We start from the raw sequence: 24,935 nt of genomic DNA, 5'->3' as shown, positions 1-24,935 counted from the left end.
GGCATGCAATAAATGCTGGCCAGCTGGCAATGCCCGAATTCCACAAATGAATGATAAAAGCTTCAAACCCAGATAATTGTATGACAACTCTCACCATGTGTTTCCTTTCGCCAAGTGCAAAATGGAAAATCCAGCTTTTGGCTTTAAACTTAATTTAGCGATCACTCATGGTTGCACGGAGGGTAAAAGGCAAGGTGGTTTAGTGTTCAAAGTCAGAGCTATTTTCAATTATGTCATGAAGGCGTATTTCATTCCTAATTTTAATGCTACATATTATGATCTTATTCTTTTTCAACATTTATAAGAGGAATTGGCCAATGCAATTATGCCATTTTGCCATCCCATTGCAGCAACTCCACTGTCTGGGAAGTCTCTACAGCTGAATGCACACAGAAGCTTTCATTATAAATGTTGACAAGGCTTTCTAATGGAAAAAAGTCAACGCAAATGTCGAATTTTGGTGTAGTTTGGAATCATGCCACAGATCTATTTTGAAATACCTGAAATCAAAGAGCTTACCCACTGATGAAAGGGTTTTCACCAGGGATCACATGTGTGCTATCCTTGCCGATGAGGAATTTGATTCTGTCGTAGAAGGATTGAAGATTTTGTTGTAAAGTTGGCACCTGTGTTTGCTGAATAACATCAAGAGGATCAGGTGATCCGAGACACAGCGGATTATCATGGCATAAAGGCTGAAGGCAGCAGTCAGGGTCCATGCAATCTATTAAGCCATCTGGGATAGAAAGAACCAAGATATCTTTAACAAATTAATTAATTTTTTTTCTAGAAAAGAGTTGGGCTTGCTAATAGTGGAAGGCAAAAAACTATTTTTTTTAAAATTCACTAGCAGAGGGCTTATTTCTCCCAATTAAATGTCGGACAACAACATATCCATGAATATATTCTGATCCACTCTTTAAATGTCTCAAGGAGATTTCCACTACCAAATAATGTACAAAGAATAAACTTTTGGAATATGACATTCAGATTTGTTAGAGCCAGGGGATAAATTCCAGTTTCTTCAGACATTTCACTTTGCCAATCATAATCTTGACCACCCCAAGTTCAAACAGATTGCAGAATGTACATTCACGCTAATGGGAATACAAACCGAAAACAGGAAACGGAAAATGTTCTGGGGCTGTCTGCTGATGCAAAATGTAAGTGGAGGAAGTGGAAGGCAAAACAGGGGAGTGCAGACAGTGTAATGATTAAAGCATACACATTTCAAATTACAGAAATGGAAAATGAAGTTGGAAAAATTTATATAGAGACTTTGGTGTTGCAAATGAATCAAGATTGAAGAGCAACTCCTGCCAATCATGGACATTGAGGGTCTATACAATTGGGTTATTGGAAGATACTAACTGTTGATGCCAATTAATGCTCCCACTTTTTGAAACTGCATTTAACTAACCTCAGAGAATTTTTTATGCTCCACATCAGGACAGAATACCCATCAAATGTTGTGTATGAAACTTGACTGACAGGCATGATGACAAATGATCAAAAACCCTTTGGCAAAGATGTACTTAATAACAAAATCTCTGATGTTACATATAGATTTTTCTCCAAGAATCAGGACTAACTTAATGCAGCTGAGTGAAAACTCATAAAACTGCTCCTGGCATGTCCAATAGCAAAAAAGTTTATCTCCACAGGAAAGGGATTCCATGTCTAAGTCTGCCATGTTGACAAAATCCAAATAAGAAATGTATGCAAAATTTCTGAGGAGTGAAAAATGTTCATATATTGGCCAAGTGGGGTCTGGGTATACTTTGCAGTTGCAGTCACATAAATATTCACAAATAATACATCAATACATTCATGATTATTTAAACAGGAACTATTTGTTGATTAAGGAACTTCCTTTGGCCTGTGGTGAAAATATCAAATGCACAAATAGCTTCTTACCTCCATCATTATCTTTTCCATCTCCACAAGCAGTTTCCATAGAGGTGTCACATCCAGCACCCCTCCAGCCCAATTGACACATACAATGCCAACCATTCTGATCCAGTGTGCATCGCCCATTTCCGTTACATAAACCCGGACAACCTTCTGTCAATAGAAACAAGTTTCACCATTCATACTTGCACTCAATTTTTAAAAATATAGTCACAGTTCAATATGGGACAGATTGGGGTCAATCTTGACCATGTGAGTTGCTGTAAAATGGGCAATAGCAAATCCACTAAAGTCAATGAAATTAAAGCTTGGGTGTGATATAAAATATCAAGATCTGCTATATTGCTTTCTACATTCAGTTTTCTACGTATATAAAATCGAAACCTGAAAATTATTTTTCTCTACATTAAACTGTCCATGAAGTAAAGCTACCTTTTTAGTGAACCATTGTAAAGTAATCTTTAATCTGCTTCAAGAAGCAGTGTTTTTGATTTTTTTTCTTTTTGCATGAGATATGGGTGTCACATGCAAAGCCAGCATTTGTTACCAATCATTGACTGCCTCTGTACTGTGTGGCTTGCTCAGCCATTTGAGTGGGCAGTTAACAGTTAGTCACATTGCTGTGAGTCTGGAATTACATGTGGGTCCGACTAGGTTAGGATGACAGATTTCTTTGCTTAAAGCTTATTCATGAACCATTAAATCAGCCATTGTTTATCATTAGACCAGCTCTAAATTTCACATATTATTGAAATCAAATTTCACCATCTGCAATCTGTGGGATTCAAAATCATATCCCCAGAATGTTAACCTGGTCTCTAGATTACTAGTCCAATGACATTACCGCTATGTTACCATGTTCTCGTATACTGCAAAGCATGTGAAAGTGAAGTTCTGCAAGCAAAACAAAAATAGTTCTTTACAGTAAACTTAAATCTTCCACTGGCTGCTCCGCTAAATTTAAAATCGTATATGTCTGACCAAAAGATTTTTCTTGTTGCTACTGACAATTTTTTCAGACACTGGCAAACCTTGGAGACTATATACATTACACAAGTGATACCAGCTTCAGTGTTTCTCTGGGCATCCACAGAAGTCTATGTTCCTATAGCTCGTTTAACCTTTGAAAAATGCATTTATTTACACATGTCCATATTGAATTACAGCAGTCTATCAATTCCTTTAGTTCATCTCATTCCTTTGAAATCATATACAGTGCTCCTCATTGCTTGGTAAGTCTCCAACTTCTCATGAATCAGTTTGAATTGGGGGGGCCTTCAGAATCCACCACTCTCTTTACCCCACTACTGGTGGCCGCACAGTCTGTTGTCTAGGCTCTAAGCTCGAGATGAGTCTTATGCAGCCTGTATGTCATTAGATGTTGAGAGATAAAGCTGAACCTACGGAGTACATTATTATTGTCCACGCACGAGAAATGCACAGTAATCCTCAGTTAAAAAAAATAAGCTTACTGCATTTAGAGCTCCGGAAGGAGCAGCTTATTTGTAAAGTGAAACCACAGCAAAGGATTACTGGAAACTAAGTATGTTTTCAGATGTTTTGAGTTACTGTGGCGTAGTCACAGGGAGACCTGTGCTTAAGCTGTAGAATACAGAGGTTGGGAATGAAAATGGAAGGTTACTTAGCCCTTCAGAATATTTCAGTATTTTAGGATTTTAGCAAGAAGATAAACTGCATTCTTCTTGTGGACTCAGGAAACCTGGGTTAAAGATTACAATTAAAACTCACCTGAGAATGTATTTTTAAATATTAAGCAAATTCTGTACAAAATACTCCAGCATTTCTCTGAGGAAACTTGGTAACAGTTAGATATTTGTGAAATTTTATTTTCAAATTTGATGACAAGAATAAATTACTGTATCCCAGAAAACAAGGTATCTCAATGTATTATTGATTATACTCAGGATTTTAAGAGTTTTAAATTATGCCTTCAGCAGAAAGGTTATAACGGATTATTGTTTTGTTCTCACTGGTAGAAACAAGCTAATTGCTGAACTGTAGAATATTTAAGGTTTGTGTCTCAGGATAACGGAGGGCAAGGTAAGCAGAGAAGATAAACAGAGCCTCCCGTGCTCCAGGAAAAGAAATCGAAGCCTATCCAGCCTCTCCTCATAATTCAAACTTTCCAGTCTCAGTACTAGACCCATCCTGGATATGATCCCAGGAAGTTCCCTGACTCCTGTTCAGTGAGCTGCACTGGCTTAGCCAATGCAAGATCCTCAACATCTCGAGTGATCCAGTGTACCCCACTCCTGCCAACTTTGCCCTTTACACTAACAGGAACATGCTGTCCCTGAACTCTAGGCATCTCAGTCAGCTCAACTCCAGGACATCTCAGGATAGTGTGCTAGGCTCAACCATCTTCACCTGCTTCATCCCTTAAAAGGTCAGAAGTGGGGATGTTCACTGTTTTTGCATGTGCCACAATTTTTGTTGCAATTTCTCTCATATAAATACTAGTCTGTTTTGTGATTCTTCCTACCAAACTGCATAATGTCACTTTCCTTACATTAAACTCCATCTTCTAAGTTTCACTCAACCCATCTATGTACCTTTGCAGATCCTTTATCAGCTCATCACAACATGCTCTCCTACCTATTTTTGTACTGAAGCTATCCATGTCCAAATGCAGCAAGATCTGGACATTATCCAAGTTTCTGCTGATAACTAGCAAGTAATATTCACATCACACTATTTCCAGGCAATTATCATTTCAAAGAAAGTTTCTAACCATCACTCCTTGACATTCAGTGGCACTGTTGTTGCTGATTCACCTATAATTGACATCACTGGAGTTACTATTTCCCAAAAACTGATCTGGACTAGCCACATAAGTACTGTGGCGACAACGGCAAGTCTGATGCTAGGAATTCTCAACGAGTAACTCATCTCCTGACTCCCCAAAGCCTGTCCACTGTCCACAAGGCACAAGTCATGGGCTTGATGGAATAATCACTGCTTGCTTGGATAAATGTACCTTCAAGAAAACGCAAGAAGCTCAATACCATCCAGGGCAAAGCAGTCTGTTAGATTGGCATCACATTCACAAACATTTCCTTCTTCCACCACCAACGTTCAGTGGCCATCAGTATCCTCTACAAGATGCACTGCAGAAATTTACCAAGGATTCTTAGATAGCACCTTCTAAATCTCTGGCTACTTCCAAAGAAAGACACTGGCAGCAGATACATGGGAGCATCACTGCCACGTGCAAGTTCCCCTACAAACCAATCATTCTCCTGACTCGGAAATATATTGTCATTCCTTCTGTGCTTCTGGGTTGAAATCCTGGAATACCCTCCCTAATGGGCTTGTTGGCGCATCTCCACCAAATGGAGAGCAGTGATTCAAAAGGACGAACATCACCACCTTCTCAAGTGCAACTAAGGATGGGTAACAAATACTGGTTCACCTTGCTTTCCCACATCCCTTAATGAATTAATAAAAAGACTGCTGTAATGTTTCCGTCGAGCACCATCATCGTATGTTGAAGATGGCCTGAGCATTCCTGAAGATTATTTAAGAAAAGAGACATTCTGAGATTAAAAAAACTCAGAGGAGCCCAATTGGCTTTGAGGCAGATATATACATAAATCTTTAAAAATGCGCCAGACAGCTTTATTGTGGAAAATGCTGCAGGACAAGTAAGTTGAACAAAATGTCAAGGACTGAGGAAGGAATAACTAGATTCCAGTGTTATATTACCTGTGGAAAATTTGACTCCAGCCTGTGGTATGCAAAATGTAAAAATGCAAAGTACCATTGCTCCTGGAGGATCTACAGAACACAGTGTGAAACCAGAAGTGGAATCGGTTTTGCAGAAGCTGGGCATGGTTTTAAATAACCCACGCCACTGTGATGGTTCATGGCTTGTCTGAATAAGTCAAAGACATCACATATCATATATGTATTTACATATATTTTCAGATAATCACCAAGGAACTGTTTTTACAGTGAGAGGTTGAAGAAGAATTTAAAGGACTTCTGCAGAAAATCAGCATTCTGTTTCACAACAAGAATGACAGGAACAAATGCAAAGTGGGCCTGACTCCACAGAGACTGGCACTATCACACAACAGAGTGGGATTTACGTGTTAGAGACAGTGCAAGAAATGGAAATGCACACGCTATGACAGCATCCACATACCATCTGAAGAGATTAAGAGAGTATTTGTAGAATATGTTAGCCACAAATCAAGTATCTAAAGAAGCACCAAAATTAGATACGGTTCCAATTGCCTGTGTAGCTGTTGTGGAGGAAGTATGTGATATTCATATTAAACTTTAAGTCAAGGTTGGCGTCAGAATAGTTTAAAGAAGTTTGCTGTTAATCCTGCTGTAGATGTCTGAAAGGTCTAGTTTTCTTGAATCTTCAAATTTATTGCATTGTTGATGAGGAAAGCCCAATTTTTGCTGGAGTTCCAGATGCCATTATTTGCAGAGAGGCTGCCTCAAGCTGAAGAAACTGTAGATGTAGTACCATTACTGACAGAAAGAGAAGTTCTTAGTGTAAGAGCTCGGGCAAGGGCAAGGGAGATTCATAATTTCTTCATTTGGAGAAGAGATTTTGATGAGGTCTTCATTCTTTATGTTGTTTGAAGCAGTTCTTCTTTAATTGCTATTCACTGCTTTGATCTTCAAATCAATGTCAGACTCAAAGCTGAGGTACCAGCTGTTGTGAGAGGCTGGCTACGCAGTCTGCCAATGTGTCTGGGAGAGCGCATATCCTTTGCTTCCTCAAGAATGCTCATGGAGATTGATGGATTTGGTGAAAGAGACTTTGAGAGGGAAAGTGGATGATGTTGAAATTGTTAATTATTAACAAATAGCCTGAAAGAAGTGGGGGCATGTGTAGCATTGAAATGAATAGCTTTCATATGAATAGCTGAGTACATTATCACTGGTGTCTTATTCGAGTAGAACCCCTACAGTGTGGAAACAGGCCCTTCAGCCCAACCAGTCCACACTGCCCCTTGAAGCATCCCACCCAGACCCATCCCCCTATAACCCACACACCCCTGAACACTATGGGCAATTTAGCATGGTCGATCCACCTAGCCTGCACATCTTTGGACTGTGGGAGGAAACCGGAGCACCTGAAGGAAACCCACGCAGACACGGGGAGAATGTGCAAACTCTGCACAGACAGGTGCCCGAGGCTGGAATTGAACCTGGATGCCTGGTGCTGTGAGGCTGCAGTGCTAACCCACTGAGCCACTGAGCAACCATGCCACCCTTATGATGTCAGATTATTTGGAGCCAGGACCTAAAGGAAGAATATTCTCGTGGAGTCCAGCTCAACCATGTCTGTTTAAACCATGTAAAGCATTAATAAATATTCTTTAATTTGTACTGGTGTGGTTTTCAGTCCTCATCTGTCAAAAGCATCCACAAGTCGGTTGTGATATTTATACAAAATGATTAAGTAAGGGCAGGTGGATGTTATGCTCGATATGAGAAACAGTGCGGTTATCCATTTCAGTGGGACAAATAGAGAAGCAGAATATTATTTAAATAAAGACAGGCTCAAAGAATCTTGTGGTCTATTGGGATCTGGGTGCTCTTGTGCACAGATCACAAAAAGTGAGCACTCAGGAACAGAAAATAATCAGAAATGAAAATTAGAATGTTAGCCTCAATAGTGTGGGGCATGAAGCATAAATGGCAGGAAGACTTACTATGGGGCAATGTGAGACTACGCCTTGGGCTTCATTTTAAGAGGAGGAGTGTGTCTCTGTCAATTTTGTCCATGTTTCCATCCTGGACAAAACACTCTCGCCTCACTGCAGAGTGTAAACACAACATGGGTGACAGCTGTTACAAGTGATAAACCCAACTCAACTGGCATGGAGTGTCAGGCTGTCTCCAGTGGTTTATGGAACCATGGTGTCATTTAGGTCAATCACAAGTTGGGAAATCCCTTGCTAGTAAGGTACTTACTATCCATAGTGTCTCTGTTCTAATCGGTGCTTCAAGTTTCGAATCTCTGCTCAATAAGTGGATCAAATCTATTGTACCATGCAAACTACTGAAACAAATGAACACGAAGAAAGTTCTGACTGTGGAAGGTGTACATATACAGGTTGACTGATGTCTTTCAGCTGGTTGATAATGCATGCATTATAGCTGGCTTTGAAGTGCAACCTGTTAGGCTGAACATTGACACAACTAGCCGTCAAGAGACTAGGCTCACAGAGAGTGGATCACTGAAATGAAACGATTATACACTTTAATCTGGCCAGGGAAGAACTCAGAGGGAGATCAGAGATAATGGGAACTGCAGATACTGGAGAATCCGAGATAACAAAGTGTGGAGCTGGATGAACACAGCAGGCCAAGCAGCATCTTAGGACCATAAAAGCTGACGTTTTGGGCCTAGACCCTTCATCAGGGTCTCAGCCCGAAATGTCAGCTTTTGTGCTCCTAAGACGCTGCTTGGCCTGCTGTGTTCATCCAGCTCCACACTTTGTTATCAAGAACTCAGAGCGAAATGCCTGAACAAGATGCAGCCTTCACTGTAAGAAATTCACTACTCTTAATGATAGAAATGGCTACAAGTTGTTCAGAATGTACTCTCTCCATTTGCCTCTCAAATCAAACAGGCCAGCAAACCTCAGGAATATCTCTGCTCCAATGTTGTGCTCCATTCCATATGGGAAAGACTAGTCTCCAAGGAGAACTTGACATGTATATCTGAATGTTATCTACTGTGAGATTCCAAAGAAAAATGGGCACGGACAATGAGGCATAACCCTTTATTTTGGACACCCTGGGTTGGGGGAAAGATAACTGAGAATTGAGACTGCTTGGGCTTTGCCACAAGCTTTGTGCAATGAACACCTTGTTTCAGAATAAATCATGCCACAAGTTGTCCTGGAGACACCCACCATCAGGGTACTGGCATCAGCTGGATCTGACCATGACCAAACAGCATTCTCAACACACACAGCTATGACCAGCTAAATAGCAGCTTGTTCTCCTGAAAGAAACCAGCTAAATCTTTAATGTAACAAGAAAGAATGATTCTTCTTAGAGGCATAGTAATATATGAAGGGATTATACAGATAATCCTTGGAGATAGACTTTGAATATGAGATTAATGCATAACCATTTTTCACATTGCAAGTAGCATATCCAATTGATGGCAGCTACTGTTTTGAATGATCGTCGCAAACAGCCTGTGTTACCAGCACCATTCCTTGATCACAGCCATCAGAGGGGAATCCAACCTTGTGAGGTTTTAGTGCAACTGGGCTCTAGCCACTGTTCAGCACTTATAAATATAGGGTACTTAGTGCATCAAGGCAAATTGTTAAAAATTGTAGCGACGAAAACAGAAAAAGAAAACCTGGGAGATTGGTGAGTGGAGAGTGTGATAAAGGGGTCAGGAAGTGATTATCTCCTTTTGTTTTTCTGGTATTCCTGTTCAAAGGAAATTAGTTCCTGCTCCACCTCATGGAAAGGAGCTAACTGTACATTTTCTAAAGAAAGGTGCTGACCCAAAACATCAATCCGCCTGCTCCTCTGATGCTGCCTGGCCTGCTGTTTTCCTCCAGCTCCACACTGTGTTATTTCTGACTCCAGCATCTGCAGTTCTTACTGTCTCTGAAAGGAGCGAACTGTTTACTGAGTATTTGCTAAGTTTGTAAGTTTGAACAAACTTTGTAAGTTTGAACAAAGTATAAGAATTGTTGGTAAATAAATTGATTGATTTTATCAATTGATTAATTTATCGTTGACACATGTACTGAGGTGCAGTGAAATATATTGCATGAAAGACAGGCTATCATACTATGCAAAGTACATCAGGATAGCAGAGCAGAGTACACAATACAGTGTTACAGCCACAGAGAATGTGCAGACGGAGAGAGAGCTCAGAATCAACATTTGAGAGGTCTGTTCAAAAGTCTGATAACTGCAGTCAATATGCTGTCCTTGAATCTATTCATATAGTAGATATAAAAGTTTGGATACACATAAGATATATAAAAAATGACATAACTCAGTAAATAATATTAAAATAGATACATTAAAACCCATCAAGGGTGACAGGACAGGTGTTGTGTCAAAGTTGCATGTGGGAGCTCCAGGAAACAATTGCAATTGTATCCACTGTTCCCGATGTAGCCTCCTCTACATCGGGGAAACCAAGCGGAGGCTTGGGGACCACTTTGTGGAACACCTACTCCTGGTTTGCTACAAACAACTGCACCTCCCAGTCGTGAACCATTTCAATTCCCCCTCCCATTCCTCAGACGACATGTCCATCCTGGGCCTCCTGCAGTGCCATAATGATGCCACCTGAAGGTTGCAGGAACAGCAGCTCATATTTCGCTTGGGAACACTGCAGCCCAATTGTATCAATGTGGACTTCACAAGCTTCAAAATTTCCCCTCCCCAGACCACATCCCAAAACCAGCCCAGCTTGTCCCTGCCTCCCACCGATCCCAAACTCCCACCTCAAGCCCCACCCCCATCGTGACCTACCAGCCTCATCCCGCCCCCTTGACCTGTCCGTCCTCACTGCTCTGACCTATCCCCTCCCTAACTCCCCACCTACACTCATCTTTACTGCTTTGCCCCCGCCTCTTTGACCTGTCTGTCTCCTCTCCACCTATCTTCTCCTCGATCCATCTTTATCCACCTCCCCTTCTCTGCCTATTTATTTCATAATCCCCTTCCCCTCCCTCATTTCTGAAGAAGGGTCTAGGCCCGAAACGTCAGCTTTCCTGCTCCTCGGCCTGCTGTATTCATCCAGCTCTACACTTTGTTATCTCAGGTTCTCCAGCATTTACAGTTGCTACTATCTCTGCAATTACAGTAATTTTTTTTCATTTTTACATGGAATTTGATAAGTTGCTTGCAAGACCATCATTTGTTGTGCATCCCAAATTCCCCTTGAATTGAATGGCTTACTAGGCCATTTCAGAGGGCAGTTAACAGTCAGTTACATCTCTACAGGCCTGGAGTTACCCGTATACCGGGTCAGGTAAACTGATTGTAAAGCGAAAAGGATTGACACTGTTATCTCCAGCAAAGAATGACAGTCCAGACTGCGTGGCTGTCCATTGCCAGTGCTAGAAATGTCTGCTCACAGCTGGAAAGCAACTTGCAGTGGGAGGAGGATGATCCGAGGTTTGGGGTTTGTGGGGGGAGCACGTTCATGTCGGGACAGAAGGACATTCTGCATAGAGAATGCGACGACCTTGGAACTAAATTAAAAAGATGAGATCCTCAAAGGTTATAATTTCTGAATTATTATTTGAGCCATACGAGAATTGGCACAGTGTACATAAAATTAGAGAGAGATGAAAATGACTAGTTGGAGAAGAGGCTTTTGTTCATGGGGGTCTGGGACCAATACAGGCAAAAACAGGGGCTTTGGAACACTTGAACTGTGAAGGGGCCAGTGATCTTTCCAATTGCGTAACTAGGGAAGTAGAGAGGGTTTTAAACTAAATAGCGAAATCACATGATCGAATATAGGAAGACACAGCATTGTGATGTAACTTGTCTGTGTATAACATTATTCATTGTACATTTAGATTCCTGGTTTTTAAGCAAGTAACCTGTGCATTTTCTGTGTGTCTGAAGCTAATAATTAACTTGCACGTATTTCTGCAGTCATGGTGCCGACTTTTAAATCAGTTTTTTGAGCCCTAGCTTGAGAGTGAATGGGTTTGTGAAAGCTAAACACTGAGAGATCAAAGCTTGTTAGAGACTTCTGAAACTTGTTTTTTAAGCTTAAGGGAACAGACATATTTTAGAGTGGGAGATTTTTGGTTTTATTTTGCGTAAAGTCTTAGCTTTACTTTAGGTTTTGGACAGTCCTGTGAAATTCTTGATAAAGTGATACGGTAAATGAATGTCACAGAATGGCAGGAGGGGGCAGAATTAAATAACATAAAAATATGCCAATAATTAAAACTAGATGTTACACAGATAACAAAAATACAAAACCAAGGACTATGAATTCGAATGTGCTTCGCTTTGATATCAAAGTAGACAAAGTGATAGTACACATTTAAATAAATAAATATGATCTGATAACTATAATGGAAATATGGCTGTAGGATGATAAGGGTTGGCTCTTGAGTATTGGGGGATACATGACATTCGAAAAGGGATGGTAGGTAAAAATGGAGTGTTGCCATTATTAATTAGAGATGGCATTTGTGCAACAGTTAGAAAAGAGTGTGAGGTTGTAGCTATGTTCATCGAGCTGATGGGTTCGGTTGCATACATTGCATCTCCCTGCTAGGAAACATTGTCAGTGGGCTTCGGGTGAAGCGTTGGTACTCTGTCCCGCTTGTTATTTATATCCTTCGGTTTGCTGGGGTGGTTGGTATTACTTCTGGTTCTGTTTCTCAGTGGTTCGTATTCTCAGTGGTCTAATTCAATGTGTTTATTGATGGAGTTCTGGTTAGAATACCAGGCCTCCAGGAATTCCCTGGCCTGTCTCTGTTTGGCTTGTGTAATTACGAATGTATTGTCCCATTTGAATTTGTGTCTGTGTGTAGTGAGACATTGAATTAAACCACTGAGAAACCGTACGGGAGGTGGTACTAAACACCCCAACAAACTGAGGCATATAAATAACAAGTGGGACAGAACACTGATGCTTCACCGGAGGCTCACTGATGAAGTTACCCAGCAGGGTGAGGAAACATTTGCAATCAAAACACACCAGCTCAGTGAGCAAGTGAAGGGTCTAGGCCCGAAACGTCAGTCTTCCTGCTTCTCTTCCTGATGCTGCTTGGCCTGCTGTGTTCACAACTCTACATATTGTTATCTCAGATTCTCCAGCATTTGCAGTTCCTGCTATCTCTGGCTCAGTGAGCATGTCTACAACCTCACCCGCAACCCAAGCTACAAATCTTCTCAAAAACATTAGAAAAGGCTTTAGTTCAAAAGATCAGGATGCAAAATTGGTTTGGGTGAAGCTGAAGAATAGTAGGGAAGGAAGTCCTGAGTGGCACTAGTCCAGAGGCCTCCTAATAGTAACCATAATAAGGGACAAAGCACGCAAGGAGAAATATTCGATGCTCATGATAAAGGAATAGCAACAATCCTAGTCATAAAAATTGAACAAGTTAGGTTGGCAATAGGACAAAGCATTCATAATGCATTCAAGATAGTTTCTTAGAGCGGCATGTTCTGGAACTGAACATACAGCAGATTATATTAGGCTTGGTATAGTGTAGTGTGACATGATTAATTAAAGACCCCAGAGTTAGGTAGCAGCAAGTACAACATGATTGAATTGTACACACAGTTTGAAAGGGAGAATACAGCCTTCAACTCACATTTCAAGTTAAACAAGGACATTTATGAGGATAAGAAAATTGAACTGGCTGAAGTGAAATGATATACTAAGCTAACAGACGAATCATAGAAACGCATTGGCAAATTTTCTGAACATTCAGAAGTATATACCCATTATAAAGATCAATTCTAACGGGAGGATCCACTATCCAAGGCTAACTAAGAAAGTTAAGTAAAGCGTCTTACTTAAGGAAAGCATATAGGTGAGTGGCAGGTCAGAATATAAAGAATGGCAGATTTAAGACTAAAGAACAACAAACTAAAAGGTTAACCAGGAGGAAGAAATTACAGAACGAAGAAGTTACCTGGAAATGTAAAAGTTAACTGTAAGTATATCCATACATTTAAAAATGAGTTTTGGTTTCCAGAATGTGAATATGGGAGTTAAAAGTAGGTAGTAAGGAAATAGCGGATCAAATAAGCAAATATTTTGTATTTGTCTTCCCAAAGACGATACAAAAAAATTCCAGTAATTGTTGTAAATCAGGAGGTGAAAAGGAGAAAAGATTTTAGTGAAACTGCAATCATGAAGCAAGTGGTCCAAAGCAAATTCATTGCATTGTGGATTGACAAGTCTTTGAGTTGAAATGGACTTCATGCTAGGGCTTTATAAGTGGATGCCAATATGGATGCATTGGTGTTAATTTTCCTAAATTCCAAGGTCCAGACAGGACATAGCAAATATAATGCCTCTTTATAACAGGGTGGGAGGTCAGAAAATGTTCCGGTTCATTTGATATCTGTCATGGAAAAGATATTACTACCAATTGTCAAAGTGGTTCTAGCTACGCACTCACAAAAAAAACAAGGAAATCAGGAAGGGTCAGCATAGTTTTTGAAGGGGAAGTCATGTTTAATTTTTTTTGGATTTCTGTGAAGAAACAACTTGAGTGGATCAAGGGGAGTCTGTAGACACACTACTTGGATGTCTAGGAGGCACTTGGATGTACAGAGAATGCCACATCAATGATTATTGTCCGAAACAAAAGTTTGCAGTAAAGGTAGCAACATATTAGCATGGATAAAAGATTGGCTGGCTGGCAGAAAACATACCATACTTAGATTGGTCCTTGTATGATTGGCAGGATGTGATGAATGGAGTCCTGCAGGTGCCCTGTGCCCTACATCAATGAATTAGATGAGGGGAGCAAAGACATTGTAGCTAACTTTGCAGATGATAAAAATAGAGTTAGGAAAGTGCGCTGTGAAAAGGTATAAGGGGATTGTAGGTTGCACAAAAAATCTAGCTAATGGAGTATACTGTAGGAAAATGAGAATTTGTTCACTTTGGGAGGAAACATGAGAAAGAAGAGCATTACTGAAGTGGAGAATAATGCAGAATTCCAAGGTACAGATGGATCAAAGCGCTCTGATGCATAAGTTGTAAAAAATGATGTTCAAGTATAGCACAAAATCAAGAAAGTGAATGGAATTTTGATCGCATAGTATGAGAGAAATTTAACATGAAAGCAAAGATGCCTCAGCAATGTAGTGCATTGGTGAGACCACATCTGAATTACTACATGCAGTTTTGGTCTCCTTTATTATGGAAGGATATAAATGCTTTGGAGATGGTTCAGTGGAGGTTTACTAAGATTGATAGCTGGGATAAATGGCTTATGAGGACAGGTTAGACAGGCTAGGCTCATTTCCACTCAAGTTCAGAAAAATGAAGGGTGGCTTGTTTGGAATGTATATGCTCCTACATTGTCTTGACAAAGTAGAAGTAGAGAGGAATGTTTCCTCTACCGTATCATTTCAGAACTAGTGGGCACTGTTTCAAATTATAGGTTGCCCTCAAAGGACAGAGATGAGGGGACATCTTTCTCTCAGAGAGTTGTGTGACTTTGGAACTCTGTGCCTCGGCCAGTGGTGGAGATGAGGTCAGTGAAGAATTTTAAGGTACAATTAGGCAGATTCTTAATAGGGAGAGGAATCAATGGTTATCAGGGTAGATCAAAATATGAAACATAAACAGATCAGCCATGATTTTCTTGAATGCCGTGGTAGGCTTAAGGGTCCCAAAGATCTACTTCTGCTCCTGCTTTGTAGGTTAGTAAGTCATTTTGTACTTCTTATATGTGAGGAGAACTACAGGTGGAGGTAGCAGTGGGAGCTCTTTGTGAATAAAGTCTGTGCTTTACTGCATTGAAGACTGGTTGAAATTGTACTAAAGGTTCTGATAACTCGCTGGAGGGCTTGGTACTAGCTGTGGAGCTGTATCTGTCAGGGGGTGGGAGGGCTGAGAGTACAATAAACTCCAGAGACATAGGCTCAGCAGACAGCGGGAAGAAGTTTAGGAATGAGGAGAAGTATGAAGAAAGGAGGAAGATTAGGTCTCGGTGTGTTTTAATAAATTGAAGGTAGGTCCAGAAACAAGTTTAATAATGTAACATTTTGCAATCTCTTCAAAGACTTTAAAAGTGCAGAATTGAACTTCCAGAGACAAACTTAATGGAATCACATGGCAAGAATTCTAATTGTAAATGTAATATTGTTAAAATTCAAACTAAAATCAGTATTTATTAAAGAATATTGAGGACACAACTGATTCTCTGAACTATAGAAAAAAAACACATTAATGGCTTCAACTTTATGAAATCTATAGATATGGTTCTAATTACTTTGATACTGTCAGTTAGTGTGCTTAATCATTAGAGGAGTAACACCAACAATTTTTTCCTCTTCACTTTCTCCCTCAACAAGCCCTGATGGAGAATCCAAGATAACAAAGTGTGGAGCTGGATGAACACAGCAGGCCAAGCAGCATCTCAGGAGCACAAAGGCTGACGTTTCGGGCCTAGACACTGCGAAGCCCTGATGGAGAGTTTGGTTGGTAAAGTAATTAACGGGGGACTAAAATGCCGGTCAAATGGACGATGGCCCAGTATGTTAGCAGCTTCATTTCCAATTGCTTTTCTCTGAAATTTCAATGAAAATAATAAGAGTTCTGAAATACAGAGATTTAACATAACAGATAATCCGCTTACAATCAGGAGAAGCCAATGAAGAAAACTTAAGCGGATCAAAACAGACCGATAATGTTCAATTACAACAATGACAGAATTAGACATTCTAAAAGGTGAACATTAAATCACTTCATCAACAGTTCTCTTAAGATACAGGAAGGAAATCCATACCTTTCACTACCTTATCCAGATAGTGAGCTTGAGAGATAAAACAGAAAGGATATTTAGGAAAGGTTAAAATAAGAACATTTCCACTAGCTTAGAGGCATGAGTTGTGTCAGCTATTAGAAAACAAAGAAAGTAAGTGGCATATATATACACAGGTACGACAACGATTAAAGATTAATTAGTCATTAGAAAGCAAAAATGAAAGTACAATGTGTATATCTGGACAATAATGACAAAGCAACAGTGCTTTCATAGTAACAAGAACATTTCTGCAATATTGCGCTTGGGTTCATATTCATTGCTATTTTCCACTCCAGTCAAAATATGAATACAATTTCAAAGTTGAGATTACAATTCACTACTGTCGTTCCACTGCCAAGAAAACTTCGCCAACACAAAACGTCCAACTGAACAAAACTGGGGTACAGGCTACGCAGCTTCCAACAGAAACTATTGAGATTAATGACAGTATAAATTATTTTCACTGCACAATGTATTGCAAAGGCTGTACCTTTTCTTATTTTCCTGCATTTTTCACTGGGGACTGAAATGGGAAAAGGATTTTTCTCAAATGAAAGGTTATGGAACAGATTGCCACACTTCTTAAAAAAAAGTCACCAACATCTATTTACTTTAAGTGTTGTTCACACTGCTGTTTTATTTTCAAGCAGTGGAGAAGGGTCTAGCTGTGGACGAGCTGGAGCTAAGAGCTGTGCATGGATGGAGATTTGGCCAGCAACAAGTAGCTGAGTAGTCTGGGGAATGGTGACCATTGTTGATGGCAAAAGCTTTCTGCCTGCCCATGATTATCTACTTGGTAGCTGAACAGATTGCAGGTGTGAATGTTTGGGTAGTAGCCATTGGACCTCTGGACAAATCTGTGCTTTCTCTACGATTATTGATGAAATGAACATGTATATTGTAACCAAATTTACTGACAAAATAAGGATAGTTAAGAAAGCAAGCTGTAAGAATATAAAGAACACTCAAAAGAGATCAAGATAAGCTGAAGTAAAACAAAGAACTGCAGATGCTGGAGATTTGAAACAATAACAGAAATTGCTTGAGAAACACAGCAAGTCTGGCAGCATCTGCGGGGGGAAGGCAAAGTTAATGTTTCGAGTTCAGTGACTGTTCACCAGAACTCAAAAATAAGCTATGTGAGTGGCGAAAAATTAGCAGCTGGAATATATTATGGGAAATATGAACTATCCACTTTGGTGGGGAGGAACAGAAATGCAGAACATTATTTGAACGGAAAGAGAGCCTGCAAAATTTTATAGTATTTTCTGGCTGTCTTCACACATGAATCACAAAACATTACCAAACAAAGAATATACAAAGGAAGTCTGACTAACACTGTACGGGTCATTGGTGAGATTCCATTCAAAATATTCTGCAGTGAAGCTGGTTGTCAACGAATAAACGAGAATTGTACCTATGAGTAGATGCTGGTGTGCAGTCTCAAAATCCAGTGGGGGACACACTCTCAGGGGAATGGATTAACTATCATCAGTATGTGAGCAGTCATTAAGCTAGTTCACGAGGGAGCGGTTTGTGAGGGAGTTCTGAAACCAGTTCTTCAGCAGTAAAGAATTGGAATCGCTTCTAAAGGAGACAAAATCTTAATGAAATTTGGTTACCTACAGAATTACTAACACTCAGGGGTTTCTGAGAAATGCCTTGACCACTTTTGCTGTTTGAAACACAGAGAAACTCAGCAGGTCTGGAGAAATTTGTGAAGAGAAAACAGAATTAATGTTTCAAGTCCAGTGAACCTTCTTCTGATGTTAAGTATTTTAGATCTGCAGCATTCACTGTTCTTTGTTTATTTTGCTGTTTGATGTGCTCTCCGGGGTATTTCACAACAGTTACGTCACAGCTGTATCTGTCTCCTGTTGATTCTGGATGTTAGAGTGTAAGTTGCATATAAATTGTAAGTTGTTTAACTGTTCTAAGTTTGTACAGTAAAGTTTATTTTGTTTGTTCAAAACTGTGAAATATTGTGGCTTTATTCTCTCAGTAAGTACCTGAGGGCTCAAACTTTGTCTACTTTAAATGAAAAATGTTACTGGTCGTGAACCAGACCATAACATAAACCTTGTCAGGAATCATAGCAAATGATACAGCAGGCTCAAATTTGGATGACCTACTTCTATCCTAATCTTCTTCCAAGACAATTAGGTGTATTAGAAGAGGGCAGTACATACCAAAGTAACATTTAGATTAGGCATTCACGTGCAAAGAAATCCGAATGGGTGATTGTTGTTAGTTTTTTCAATTTGATAAGCATTATAGATGTTGACTCCATAATTTCAGAATGATCAATTATTCTTTAATACTAAATAAGTTTTCTGCTGAAATATCATTTAAATGGAGAAAAAAAAACCTGAAACCACTGGCTGTATATTACGGCCATAGATTGGGCAGGCTGTCTCCTGCTTGTATGTAACATATGAGTGTTTCAAGAAGCATCTCCCCACTACCACATCCTCAACGGCAATTAGGTTTGGTAGGATCAAGAGTTAGATCCTCAATTTTTTCTCCAGCAGTATTTCTGACGGCAACATGCCATACTAGAGTAGATGCAACACTAAGTCAATGAAGCTATACATTTGTTTTCAAAAAGGCAAAACTGTCTTTGTTCAACTTTCCCATTTAACTGTGGGTATCTTGATGAAGTTGGTACATGTTCAAACAGAGCCTGTGTATTGGCTGAAAGAGACACGAGTAAACTGTGGCCCATTGTCTGAGGTGACCACATCAGGAATCCCATGTGTAGGAAATATTTCATTCAAGACCATGTAAATTGCTTCTTGAGCTGGGTGATGGATAACTTTTCATCTCGAACCATTGAGGAAATTCATCAACAGTAAAATGACCATCCATGAAACTCTCTGATGAAGGGTCTAGGCCCGAAACGTCAGCTTTTGTGCTCCTGAGATGCTGCTTGGCCTGCTGTGTTCATCCAGCCTCGCATTTTATTATCTTGGAATTCTCCAGCATCTGCAGTTCCCATTGTCCATGAAACTTAAATAGGTCTGTTCCTGCTCATTTCAATGGTCTGCTGGGGAAGATAGTGGCAATTAGTGGTTCTTGCCATGCACATCTGTCAATTGCCCATGTTTCATAGTTTGCTAGGTGGTCCTCAATCTCAATTGCGATCACAGTGACTGACTCTGCAAATGGTGATTCTCAAGTGTCCCTGTGTTACTTATCTTGGACATATTCCTGCTGTGAAACTGGAATGTCCAACCTTTCAAAAATCTCTAGTCACCTACATTTGTAAAATGCTGTCAATAGTCAAAGCTTGTTTTCATGGTGAACCCATTGGGATTTTGGGAATTTGGTCAATCTTTGACACAAAACCAATGGATCGCAACACATTCTCAGTCCTACTTCTGTTCCTGTCATCTTTGATAGAATCTGTTTTGTTCAGCTAGCATCTGTAATAGTAAACAACTCAATTTGACCAACAAATCTTCATCCATTGTAAAACTGTCAACTGCCACTCCAGAGATTGCATCCTCATCATTAGTGGCTTCTACTCCACATATCTGGGATCATTGGCAAATTCCATAAGGCGCAGTCAGAATCCCTGTATTTGCTGAAGCATCCTTGTAAACTCTTTTTCATCTCATGGAGAGAGAATTAAATCATGGTACATACCTATGAGTACTTTCAGGCCAAGGAAGTAGTCTGAAAATCATTTGAGGCCATGTCACTGTAAAGACCTTTCTCTCTGTAACTACACAGTGTGTTTCCATGCCTGAAAATACCTTTGCTGATATCTATCTCTTTTCTCCTGAGACGGCACTGCTCCTTTGCCTGAGGCCATAGTTGATAAGGATGGATTATAGCGGGCAGGATACCTGTAGACATCAGCATATCCTTGACCTTTTGGAACATTTCGTCCTGATGTAAGCCCCAGTACTATCCGTGCATCACCTTGAGTTGTTGACTCAAGGATCTAGTCATTGTTGCCAAGTAAGGGGATAAATGTTGCAAACTGGTTTGAATATCCATGCCTAAATAGCTCAGCAGGTCATGGACCAATTTTGGAGTGGTCAGCTTTTGTTTCATGCAGATTTAGCCTCATCCCAACTTTGTCAACAACGCACCCCAAAAAGCAAGTAGATTATTTAAAAAATTTATGCTTCTTGTCAAGAGTAAACCCTTTGCCTTGTAGACATTGCAAAACTGCATGGACCTCTCTGGTAATTTTTGTTTACTGTTTTCCCATATGTTACTCATATGGTATGTGACGCCATCTTTAGTATAATACATCATATAGGATCCTTTGAAAGATCTCTGGGGTGAAAGTGATCCCAAATGGCACTCTGTTGAAACAAAACGTCCTGGCTGAAGTGATAAATATAGTAAGCAGGCTTGATTGCTTGTTTATTGGCACATGCCAGATCCTACTGGTGGCATTAAGCTCAGTAAAAATCCTACATTCATGTAATTTAGCTAAACTCTCACTGACTGTAGAAAGAGAGTGGATTTCCCTAGCTGCCACTTTTGTTCAGCTGTATTAGGTCAACAAATTTTCTGATGGAGCCGTCGGCTTTGTGTGCTGAGGCCATTTTCAAATAGCACATGGTTGGTTTGGCACCAGAGAAACAATATCCATTCTGATCATTTCTCCAAGGAGCTTCTGAACTTGATTTATTTGCGATGCCAAAGGTTCCTGAGTGTGAAGAGATGTAATGGCTCAGCAGCTTTCTTTAACATGGTGCTGTGTTCGGCATTGAATTTGCCTAATCTTGCGAACAGTCATGGGGATTCCCTCTCAAAAGAACTTTTACTTCCCAGCTGTTACAGTTCTTTGACTTTTTGAATAATTTTTGGAGGTAAACAACTTTCTTTCATTCTCAAGAGGGAAGATTAGGAATGACATATGCCTTCTTGACTATCTGACTGCTATTGTTCTTGTTGTATAACTTGGAGTGTACCTTTAATGTTGGGAGTTATTCGCCTACAACATGTAGCTTCATGTCTGTAGGCTGTAACTCCTGTGTCTTCAACATAATTGTGACAATTGCATAAGCATCAAGCTTAACAGTAACAGAACTTCTATTGACATCAACAAGCTTTGTCAAATTTAAATTGCTCAGATCTGCAATTTTCTTTAGGAATGCCTGGGGTAACTTTTCCAGAGGTGGAAGTTCTACTGGATTAGCATTTTAGGGTGAGTAAGTATTTAACTTTTCTCTGTTCTGATACTGTGTCCTCTTGCTGCACATTCTCTGACCCACAGTTATACAGATGTAGCATTCTCTCATCGCAGAGTTATAAAGATATGTTGGCGGACATTCCCTTTGCAAGTGAAGCTTTATTGTTCCAAAATGCTGATTTTGACTAATTTCTATGTTCATCCTTCTTAGTGTGCTGATTGATATTTATTACTGTAAAGCTGTTTTAAATCTGTATCGTTTCAACATTGCCAGTAATCTGATTTTCTTGAAGCTCATTTTCTTATATTCAACAATGCTGTTTTAAATTCAGTTACTGTAGAACTTGTTAGTGTCTGTACAGAAATATCTTTGTTTGCCATCCTTTAAAACTCTGCATTGCTTTAATCCTGTTCTAATTTTTTCAAGCAAACTTTAAATGTTTTATAACTTTTCCCCAGCCAAAACACAAAGGACTTTCTTCAGGACAATATTTCAAATAAGATGCTCCAGCTGCATCCGTTATGAATTTTCCTGCTGAAATTGTGGTTAAATTACTGAGTTCTAGCCCTTTTAAATCCTTAATTTCTCTAATTCTTTCTTCTGTTGCTGGACTCTTTCACTAGGTTGCTGTAAGTTTGCACTTTTCTAGCTTCAATAAATTCTGATGCTTTCCAAATTCTGCAGCCTCGATAAAAAATTACCTCTCTGGCCCTTCCATCTCTTTGTAGCTATGCCTTATGAAGCCTATTCTTGATGACAGCAATGTTCATTGTAAGAAGATTTATATCATTTTAGACTCCTTTGCTTTTCCATTCTGGTCTTTTGCACTGTTTTCATTATCACCTTTCTCCCCCAAGAGACAGCTAATGTTATTCTCCAAGCCTCTTGTGTTCTTTGCAAAGCCTCAGACCTTTCTCTTTTGAGAAATATGACTCGTCCTCTTCTTCTTTTCCTAGTCCATGCTCTTCTCTCTGCACTTCTTACCAGCTTCCTGATCAACTTGTGCCTTTGGAGTGCTGAGCTTGTCCTGTTGCTCCTTTCAAAGCTGCTGAAGTCTCTCTCTTCTGATAAGTGCCGATTCACCTGTGCCTTCTTAAAGGAACGTTTAAAATAGTACTTTTCTTGAAAAAAGAATCTTTCTTCTTGCATTATCATCAATGGCAAGAGTCTCTGAGTGAAATTAGAATCCACACTGCTGCTACCATGTTGTATTTCCCTAATTTCCCCTCCAATCCTCATAGTATCTGCTATGACTGTATGTAGCACAGAGTAAAGATTGTTGGAGGTAATTCGCTGCTCATCCCTTATATTATGTCTAGGGCCTATCTAATATCATTAGTAGAGAAGAAGTTGCATGCCAAAAAGGCCATGACTAAATGCAGTTGTGGTCTACTGGTGAAGGTAGCAGCAGTTTTATATTTTTTCCTTCATTTATCCACTGTGTTGAGCTGTCATAAGAAATAAGGAGAGACTGCAATGGGGCCTTTAAATTGACAGCCATACCTAAGTGCCAGTACATGGCATGAATTCCTGATGCCTGATATCCAAGTCCAGATGCCTTTTTGAGTATAAAACACCATTCACACTGCTCATTGGCTACCTTTCACACAATCTCTACAGTGTGGAAGCAGGCCTATCAAGTCTACCCCAACCCTCTGAAGAGCAACCCACACAGATCCACACCCCTAACTTTGAATTTTCCTGAGCTAATCCATCTAGCTTGCACATCTCTGGACACAATGGCCAATTTAGCTTGGCCAACCTACCTATCATGCACATCTTTGGATTGGCGGAGGAAACCCAAGCACCCAGAGGAAATCCGGACAGACAGTCACCCGGGGGTGGAATTGAATCTGGGTCCCTGGTGCTGTTAGGCAGCAGTGCTAACTGCTGAGCCACTGTGCTTTTCTGCAAAGGCTTTACTAATTGGCTGTCCATCATGATTTGCTGCCGCACCGGTGTGAGGCTAGGATTGAATGGACCACTCACTTTCCATTCCATCTCCCTCAAAAGTTGTAAAATCTAGCTCTTTCTTTTGACTCCCTTCTGCCTATATCACCAAACTTTTAATTCATAAAGTCTTTTCCTTTTCAAGAAATTTTATCATGTCACCGAACAGCTCTTGTCAGTACAATAATATTTCAAAGATAGATTGGAACAAGATATTGTACAAAGAATCCATACCAAATACAAATGATCTGCCTTCTGTAAATCCCTTCATGTTAAACTGTTAAGCAACAAGATTCTATTGAATGATACAGTAAAGTAAAACAGGCAGTCTCACATAAATCTTAATAGATTAATGTTATCAGATTTGAAGAGCACCATTAGTTTTCATTGAACATTTCATTCACACAGAACCAACGCTTTATGTTGATTTAGAAAAAAAAAATCAGGAAATGCTTCAGAATTCTTACTGAATTATGCCAATTTGTAAAACAGGTCACATGTACAGAACAAGATAAAAAGAAAACATGCAAAGCAAAAACACAAATGGTAAGAAACAGAACTGCTTGCTAATTGGATAATGGCAAAGAGTATTTTTGGTTATTATTCTGCTTTTTGACCAGAAATATTCCTCTCCTGTGGTTGAGTCATCCTTACTTTGTAACAAAATACCATTAATTTAATACTCAGACAATGTTCTCATCAGGAGAAGCCACATACCTCTCCTTGGAATGATCCAAGGTTCACCTTTTGTTACAATGAATGACTCAATAATGAAAAAATTCCTGATCTTGTCAGAATTGCAATGTCAAATGGATCTTTTTTAACTAGAGCAGAGAAATGGCTGCAGAGATATTATTTGGGTGATATGACGGCTCAGTGGTTATCACTGTTGCCGCACAGTGCCAGAAACCAGGTTTGATTCCAGTCTCAGACAACTGTCTGTGTGGAGTTTGCACATTCTCCCCATGTCTGCGTGGATTTCCTCCAGGTGTTCTGGTTTCCTCCCAAAGTCCAAAAATGTACAGGTTAAGTGGATTGGCCATATTAAATTGCCGAGGGTGTTCAGGGATTTGCAGGCTAAGTGGATTAGCCATGGGAAATACAGGGTTACAGGGAGAGAGTAGGGAGTTGTGTCTGGGTGGCTGCTCTTCGGAGGGTCCGTATGGTCTGGATGGGCCAAATGGCCTGCTTCTACACTGTAGGCACGCTATGATCGTAAGAGGTCTTCAAAGACACTTTAAGGTAAACAAACAAATTATTTTACTGATGCTTGTATTATATCAGAAAAATATGACAGACAATAACTGTAAGAAGTAAGGGAAACTAACTGAAAGGATGGGCAAAAGACTATAGCGGTAGGAAGCTTGGCACTTTTTAAGAAAAGTTGGTGATACACTGAGAGGTCAACAATAAG

General features: G+C 39.8%; 1 protein-coding gene across 7 annotated transcripts in view; it reads right to left on the bottom strand.

Annotated features, from left to right (window-relative positions):
• Positions 1 to 24,935, bottom strand: part of tenm4 (teneurin transmembrane protein 4) — a 973,741-nt gene that overhangs the window by 109,669 nt on the left and 839,137 nt on the right. For 4 of the 7 annotated variants that reach the window (XM_048532769.2, XM_048532768.2, XM_048532771.2 and 1 more), the window contains 3 exons: positions 16,398 to 16,424; positions 1,918 to 2,064; positions 520 to 736 (listed from right to left, as the gene is read on the bottom strand). In XM_048532769.2, coding sequence (XP_048388726.2) covers positions 520 to 736; positions 1,918 to 2,064; positions 16,398 to 16,424 — 391 coding nt within the window. The remainder of the gene's footprint in view (positions 1 to 519; positions 737 to 1,917; positions 2,065 to 16,397; positions 16,425 to 24,935) is intronic. The other 3 variants (XM_048532772.2, XM_048532773.2, XM_059646584.1) reach the window with 1 other exon arrangement.

Source organism: Stegostoma tigrinum, chromosome 6 (genome assembly GCF_030684315.1).
Source record: "Stegostoma tigrinum isolate sSteTig4 chromosome 6, sSteTig4.hap1, whole genome shotgun sequence".
Classification (NCBI taxonomy): Eukaryota; Metazoa; Chordata; class Chondrichthyes; order Orectolobiformes; family Stegostomatidae; genus Stegostoma; species Stegostoma tigrinum.
Note: the sequence above shows the minus strand (reverse complement) of the source record. Positions and strands in the feature narration are given on the sequence as shown.